Genomic DNA, 8260 nt, shown 5'->3' with positions numbered 1-8260 from the left:
AATCTGAATCGATTTAATACCTTGAATTAATTAATCCGTTTATAAGTGAGTGAGTAAGACTATATCTCTAGTTGTGAAACGTTTCATAAATGTTTAAACTAAATAATCTAATTTAAATAGTTCCAAAATCAAAAGAAATAGTTCCAAAATCAAAAGTAACAATTACACGTGAAACACTACAAGAAAGTCGACCAATAGCGGCGACAAATGTCGCCGCTAATAGTCCCAAATGTCGCCGCTAAAGGTAGTAGCGGCGACATGTCGCCGCTATTGGGTCGCCGCTAAAGCTTGGCCGCTAAAGGGCTATATATCGCCGCTATAAACAAACCTGCCAATTTTCAAGTTTTATGCAACACAAACAGACAAACAGACTGAACAAACATAATGCTTTACATACTAAAATCGCATAAAACATTTCCGTACAATAACATCCTAAAATATCCGAAAAATAACATTCTAATCCGCAAAGAAGGATTCAAGTTAGGTCGTCATCGTCATACTCATCGTCGGGTGCGACTTGCTTTCCCCTCGCCGCAAGAAAGGATTCAAGTTGGTTTACGAATGCCGGACTTTGGAACAAAGTCGAAACGTATTCCTACATTAACACATATCAAACACAATATTATTAGCAAAAAGAAGAGTTGCAAGTTTCAACTAGGCTAGAATGAAGCTCAATAGGAACAAATTTGTTATTAAACCAGGAACAAATAATTTATTACTCCCCCTTTTATTGTTTATATTTTTAACTAACTTTTGTAACGTTTTATTCTAAACTTCTGTCTTCTCTTTGTTAATTTTTGATACTTCGTAACTTGGTTCCCTAGCACCAACTATATTGTTATTAGCTATCAAAAATATAGTACACCAACTATATTGTTAATCTTTTTTATTAGCTATCAAAAATATAGTACACCAACTATATTGTTAATCTTTGTTATTAGCTCTCAAAAAAATAGTACACCAACTATATTGTTAATCTTTGATATTAGCTATCAAAAATATAGTAAACTATGTATAGTTTACCTCCGAAAAGGGTTGTGCGGCTTGAGGTTGCGCACTAAACCGGTTCGATGGCGTATTCGAAGGTTTAGCCCCAAGCCCCCGGAACCATCCTCGTCAATCACCCAAAACGTTTTGAAACATGGCAGCCTCGTTCGGCGGTTGAGAGGGTATTTTTACACTACGGAAACAGAGTTGAGGGTAGCCCGTGCTCCCCCTTTAGCTCCTCCCCTGACGTTAGTGCTAAAGTGCAAACAAACTTAACAATGCCCGTTGGCGTAAAAAGCCAACAGTGCAAAAAACATGTGCTAGATGCGCAAAAAACAGACTTTATGAAATCTGTCCGCGCAAAACAGACTTTACAAAGTCCGCTTGTATCACGAGCTAACTCAAAGTCCGCTTGTATCACGAGCTAACTTTAATCAAATTAGGATAAGTTTGCTTCTATCACTAACGCGCTATCTAGAAACACTTATATTCTCATAAACCACCTCACTAACGCGCTATCTAGAAACACTTATATTCTCAATGTCGCCGCTATTGAGTCGCCGCTAAAGGGTTATTTGTCGCCGCTATTACCTTTAGCGGCGACATTTGGGACTATTAGCGGCGACATTAATTATTTAAGAAAAACTTCAAACTATTAAATATGTTGAAGACTAAGACAAGTTCAATATTTTATTTATATAAAACTAGGTTAGAACCCTGTGTATTACACGGGTTGTATAAATGTAATTTTATAAACAAAATTAAAACAATTATTCTTTAAAAATCCCGTTTATTACACAAGTTGAACAAATGTAATTTTATATATTAAATAATATAAAAAAATCATATCTCTAAGAACCCCATGTATAGTACTGAATAAATATAATTTTATATACCAACTAATAAAAAATATATCTAAAAACCATGTGTATTACACTGGTTTAATAAATGTAATTGTATAAACTAAATAATAAAAAAAAGTTATATCTTTATAAAACCCTTGTATTGTACGGGTTGAATAAATCTAACTATATATACTAAATAATAAAAAAAATATATCTTTAAAAGCACTGTGTATTACACGGGTTGAATAAATGTAATTTTGTAACCCTGTGTATTACACCGGTTGGATAAATGTAATTTTATAAACTAAATAATAAAAAAAGTTATATTTTTATAAACCCCGTGTATTATGTATTATATGGGTTGAATAAATCTAATTATATATATTAAATAATAAAAAAAAGTCATATCTTTAAAAACATCGTGTATTACACGGGTTAAATAAATGTACTTTTTTATAGTAATAATATGCTATTGGATTCGGTTAAAAGTCATAAATTTGGTTCGGTTTAATTCGAATCGAATCATAAACTTGGTTAAGTTTAATTCAAATTGATTAGAACCCCAATTTGAAAAAACCAAAAACAGAATAATATTATTCGCTTCTCTTCCTATTTAGTGTTTTTTTTTTTAAGTTTGGTCTAATGTTTGATAAGTTATTTTATATATTTTGTTTGTACTTTAAGGTTTTCATATAAACTTATTATTGTTTTTTAAGTTTAAGATTATTGTTTTGTGCTATTATTTAAAAAATATCTTAAATTTATAATTTAAATATAAAGATAATATTTTATTAGAAAAAATAGAATGATTCTATCCGACATTCAAAGTATGATAACATTTAATATTAATTGATTATTTATTATTTAATTAACTGATATAAGATAAGTATGAAAAGGTAGGAAATTAAAACGTAGACATCCTCAATGAATGACACGTGTCCCAAAGTTGGTTTCTTTTATTATATAGCATCGATATAGATATCAAGAGTAAATTACGATTTTGGCCCCTGTGGTGATATCACTTTTACCCTTTTAGCCAAAAAACGAATATTTCCAAAAGGGTTAGAAAAAAAGACGTTGTGGGCCCAAAAGGTTTAGAAAAAAAGACGTTGAGGGCTCAGATGTTAAAAAAATTCTTTTTTTGGGGTAAAAAGGGTAAAAGTGATATAATCAAATGGGCTAAAATCGTAATTTACTCTAATATCAAATTAGATAACTAAGTTTGAATTTGAACTTAATAGATAAATATAAAAATAATAATTAAACTAAATAATATTTAGTAGCAGGATTATCTATAATTAATTAGAAAAGATTAAATTAAAATTAAAATTATCCATAAGACATCAAATTTGACAGTGATACACAAGGTTAACTGAATTATCCATATAGATGAAAAAATAGAGATAAACTATTTGGGGGGACAAGTAAGAAGCAAATGTCGTACAAAAATCTAATGAAATAGGATGCATTACTGGCTTTAGCTAAAACAATAAGGAAAATCCGGCAGTTTGTTAAAAGGAGTTCTAGCAAAATGGCTTGTACTCCTAAGGACAATGGGGGTATGGGTTTCGGATCATATGGGTTTCAAGGCTCTTAACTAAATGTTCTTAACCAACTAGAAGACTTAGATCAGTATCATATAATACATCCCCAAACAGTTAAAAAGAACTAAGACATAATAACTTGACAGACCTGATGTAATGTTTTTATAAACTTCTAAAGGTATGTTCTTCATGTAATACATCCCCAAACAGATTTAAAGGTATGTTATGCTTTCATCCCCAAACAGATTTAAAAAAAAAAACAAAGAATAATGTATAAACAGATTTAAAAGCTAATATAAACATAAACTAACCTTATTTTGCACGAGAAGAAGAGGTGGTGACGGTGGTGGCCGAGGAGACGAGGTGGTGCCGGTGGTGGCCGTGGAGACAAGGTGGTGCCGGTGGAGAAGCTACATTCACCAAGAACCATGAAATTAACAACCTATATACCAAAATAAACAAAGAAATCAACATAAAACTAACCGATTATGCCGATTTTAGAGAGATTATGCCGACTTTTCGCTAACCGGAGAGAGGGAGGTGAAAAGATTTGGGGGAAAGTAGGTGGAGGGAAGAAATGGCGCTGATTCCTTCTTTATTCGTCGGGCCAATAGGGGCGACAACATGTCGCCGCTATTGGTTATACACGTCGCCGCTATTAATTTGGGCAAACCCCAGCCGTTGGATGATGATAAGAATCGTGTGGCTAGGGTTTACCATGGGACACCGGTTACGGATTGGACCAATAGCGGCGACATATTGGATGTCGCCGCTATTAATGTCGCCACTATTGATCGTTATTCTTATAGTGAAAAGAAAAGTCATTAAGTAGTAAATAAGTTTCATAGGCATTCTTTTTTTTTTTTTTTTTTTTTTTTTTTTTTTGATGAATTTCATTTCACACGAAAAAGGCAATTACAAAGCAATGGCAGGTAGTCGGGCAACAAGTTGCGCCGCCACCCCCTTTTGAATAGGCATTCTGATTTTTAGTTTAACCATTTTTGAAAAGTCTTACAACAGTGAGATAATATTGAACAATCAAATGATTTTAATTACATTTGGTTATTAAAATAACAACCACGAGATACATGTGACAAGTCCCGTAGCCTCCACATGAAGCAATCACTTTGTAGGTACTTATAAGTTACAAAAGAACTCATGTCTGATGTTTTGTCTTTTTGTCAGACATTATTCCATGCTTGTTGTAATGGGTCAAGTTAAGGATATATCTTTAATCATTAATTAACACAATTATAAGTACGTATTGCTGTGCATGATTCTTACTTCATCTATATAAAGTAGTTTATAGCTCATAATCCTCAAATTCAACCACATAACCAAGTACTTATGAATCATAAGTACGTATTGCTATGCATGATTCTTACTTCATCTATAAAAACTAGTTTATAGCTCATAATCCTCAAATTCAACCACACACCAAGTATACGTCTAACCATAAAGATACCAAAGATCCACCAATGTCGGGTAGTAACGAAGACTGGTTTCATTCGATACTGAAAACCGAGTCACCACCTTCTTCTACAGCTCGAATCCACAGAGTTCCTATGATCCTGAAAGAACACATAGATCATGAAAAATATTATGTCCCAAAAGTTGTGTCTCTTGGTCCATACCATCATGGCAATCCAAACCTCGAGTCAGTGGAGGGATTCAAACCTCTCTACACAAACAAGCTTTTGGAAGGCAACCAAGAGTCGATTCGCAGTCTGTATCATAGTCTTGCGAAAATGGTTCGGACGTTGAAAGGAATTTACGAAGATGATGTTGATCATCTCTCAGATGATGAGTTCACAAGAATGATGCTGCTAGATGGTTGTTTTATTCTGTATGTCATTGAACATATCTTCTTGAACAATGAAAAAGATAACTTAGGCTTAAAAAGCCACCAAATCATGTTTATTCAACAAGACATGTTTTTGCTTGAGAATCAAATCCCGTATCAAGTTCTAACTGAGGTCATGAAGTTTGTACCCTATGAATTTTGGGATATGAAGATCAAACGGTTTATCGACGACAACATTCTAGCGGCTGAAAGATGCAGAGTATCAGGGGCAAAGCTTCCTAAACTTCCGGTAAACAAACAAACATACTCAGTCAAATTCTACTCTTAGTAGCCCATTGGTAGTGTGTCTGGGAGGGTGGGATGAGGGTAGACCTTTCCTCTACCAAGGGTATAGAAAGGGTGCACTTAGATTCCCGGCTCTAATTTTTCATTTATTCATTTTTAACGTACACATAATAGATAAATAAAATATGTTGAACTTCAGGTGGATGGTCCAGTCCCAGATACTATAAATCATCTTCTTGAACTTTTGCAAACTAGGCTTACAAAGGATAAGCCTCGCGAAACATTACCGAACGACAGGTACACTTTTCGTAATGTTAACGAGCTTAAAGAAGTAGGGATTCGTTTCAAGCCGAGCCGAACTAGGTCTATAGCGCAAATCAAGTTTTCTAAGTGCGGGTTTTTTGCTAATATTGAACTTCCTCCCATCACTGTGGACGACTCCACAAAACCTATGTTGCTAAACTTGGTAGCATATGAAATGTGTTCTAATGATACAAATGAGTCATGGGTCACATCGTATATATGTCTTCTTGATTCACTGATCGATCATGCTGAGGACGTTAAGGTTCTTCGAAAAGCTGGGATTCTTGACAACCAACTCGGGAGCGACGAAGAAGTTGCAGGACTGTTTAATGAAATAGGGAGAGATCTGGTGCCTAATAATTTTGCTTATTCAGCTGCAAGGTCTGCGATTCAAAAGCATTATGAAAGTAAGAGGAATACATGGATTAGCCAACTTAAACATGAGTATATCAAGACTCCTTGGGCATTTGTTGCACTTTTAGCTGGACTTGTGGGTTTGTTTCTTAGCAGTGTTCAAACTTACTATTCTGTTTTTGGCGGCCAAAGCCATTGTGACAGTCTTTGTTTGTATTTGAAGAACCATCATCAACCATGATTGTATTCTTAAGTAGTGTTTCATCAAAATCTATAGAATTTTATTTCATGTTTGTTCTTGTATCGTGTTTAAAATTATTTCATGTTTCTTCTTGTATCCTGTTTAATTAATAGAATTGTTTTACCAATGAAAGTTGTAAATGGGTTAAACAAAACATTCATCACATCACATAGCTACTTGATTGGGTTACTAGTACAAAACCAATTCTTTGGTGGTGTATTTGATATTTTTGACGCTCTTTTATAATATAAAACACCAAATAACAACATTATTACACAGCACCATTAAATGCTTACAAGTTATACATCACCAAAAAATTAATCATTTGAGGCTAAGGTGCTAATAGCACCAAAATACATATTTTTTGAGGCTAAACTTTTAAATAGCACTAAAATACTTATCATTTCAAAATCTAAATCTAACTTCTTCTTTTTTCTTCTCTTCAACTCATTTTTAAACCTATTTTCCTCGTTCCAGTCTCACAAACCTATAGGCCCTCATTCTCCTTCAATCTACAATACCATCAAAATAAACCATTCCAATTAAAAGTATCTTATTTATGATATGTTTTGATTTAATATTTTATTTTTTATGCTTTAACTGAATATAAATTGTTATATGTATCTAAAGGTGGAATTATTCAAGTCACTTTAAATCTCATTCAATCATTACTTTAAGGAACGAAAATTTAAATTTTATTACCTTTATTATGATTTCTTTATGTATTATATGACTATAAGTTGTCATTGTATGTATGTATGTATGTATGTATGTATGTGTGTGTGTGTGTGTGTGTGTGTATGTATGTATGTATGTATGTATGTATGTATGTATGTATGTATGTATGTATGTATGTATGTATGTATGTATGTATGTATGTATGTATGTATGTATGTATGTATGTATGTATGTATGTATGTATGTATGTATGTATGTATGTATGTATGTATGTATGTATGTATGTATGTATGTATGTATGTATGTATGTATGTATGTATGTATGTATGTATGTATGTATGTATGTATGTATGTATGTATGTATGTATGTATGTATGTATGTATGTATGTATGTATGTATGTATGTATGTATGTATGTATGTATGTATGTATGTATGTATGTATGTATGTATGTATGTATGTATGTATGTATGTATGTATGTATGTATGTATGTATGTATGTATGTATGTATGTATGTATGTATGTATGTATGTATGTATGTATGTATGTATGTATGTATGTATGTATGTATGTATGTATGTATGTATGTATGTATGTATGTATGTATGTATGTATGTATGTATGTATGTATGTATGTATGTATGTATGTATGTATGTATGTATGTATGTATGTATGTATGTATGTATGTATGTATGTATGTATGTATGTATGTATGTATGTATGTATGTATGTATGTATGTATGTATATTTGTATGTATGATATGTCATGAGTATAAACATGTCACACCCCCAAAATCCACCTGCGGAGTATCACCGCTTGGGAGCGTGACTGACCAGGATCAAGCCACCAATCATATTGAACATGTAATTAATAGGTAAAAGTAAATGCCATTCAACCACCAATATGAAAGGTGTTCAAAATATAAGAATGTTATCACTGTTTAGCGGAAGCGTATAAATAAATCCCAACATAATAAAGTATGAAAATGTCATCAAGTGTTTAACGAAACATTCATGATCCGTGTCCACAACGACCAGCTCCTCCCTGTGCAAGCTCCATGTACCTAACGACCTGCAAGGCATGTAACAGAGGATCAACAACTAGTTGAGCGAGTTCACAGAAAGTAAATGTGTAATAGTAAGTTCGTTTGTAACATGTGGCTCTACTGGGCCGATAGTACGTTCTATTGGTGGGGGCTTCCCATGTTGTATATCCA

General features: G+C 33.0%; 1 protein-coding gene and 1 long non-coding RNA gene across 2 annotated transcripts; one reads left to right on the top strand and one right to left on the bottom strand.

Moving 5' to 3' along the window:
- Positions 1–372: 372 nt before the first annotated feature.
- On the bottom strand, positions 373–4044 carry LOC110902571. Its single transcript, XR_004876016.1, has 4 exons — positions 3860–4044; positions 3688–3786; positions 1024–1242; positions 373–595 (listed from the first exon to the last, which is right to left on the bottom strand). It is a non-coding gene; the product is annotated as an uncharacterized LOC110902571 (long non-coding RNA).
- Positions 4045–4666: 622 nt separating this feature from the next.
- Positions 4667–6490, top strand: LOC110897689 (UPF0481 protein At3g47200). Its single transcript, XM_022144421.2, has 2 exons — positions 4667–5469; positions 5665–6490. Exons 1-2 carry the CDS (start codon positions 4855–4857, stop codon positions 6361–6363), a joined length of 1314 nt encoding a protein of 437 aa, XP_022000113.1. The 5' UTR covers positions 4667–4854; the 3' UTR covers positions 6364–6490.
- Positions 6491–8260: the final 1770 nt, after the last annotated feature.

The sequence above is a fragment of the Helianthus annuus genome, chromosome 13, assembly GCF_002127325.2.
Source record: "Helianthus annuus cultivar XRQ/B chromosome 13, HanXRQr2.0-SUNRISE, whole genome shotgun sequence".
Lineage (NCBI taxonomy): Eukaryota > Viridiplantae > Streptophyta > Magnoliopsida > Asterales > Asteraceae > Helianthus > Helianthus annuus.
The sequence above is the reverse complement of the archived record's forward strand: the minus strand, read 5'-3'. Positions and strand labels throughout refer to the sequence as shown.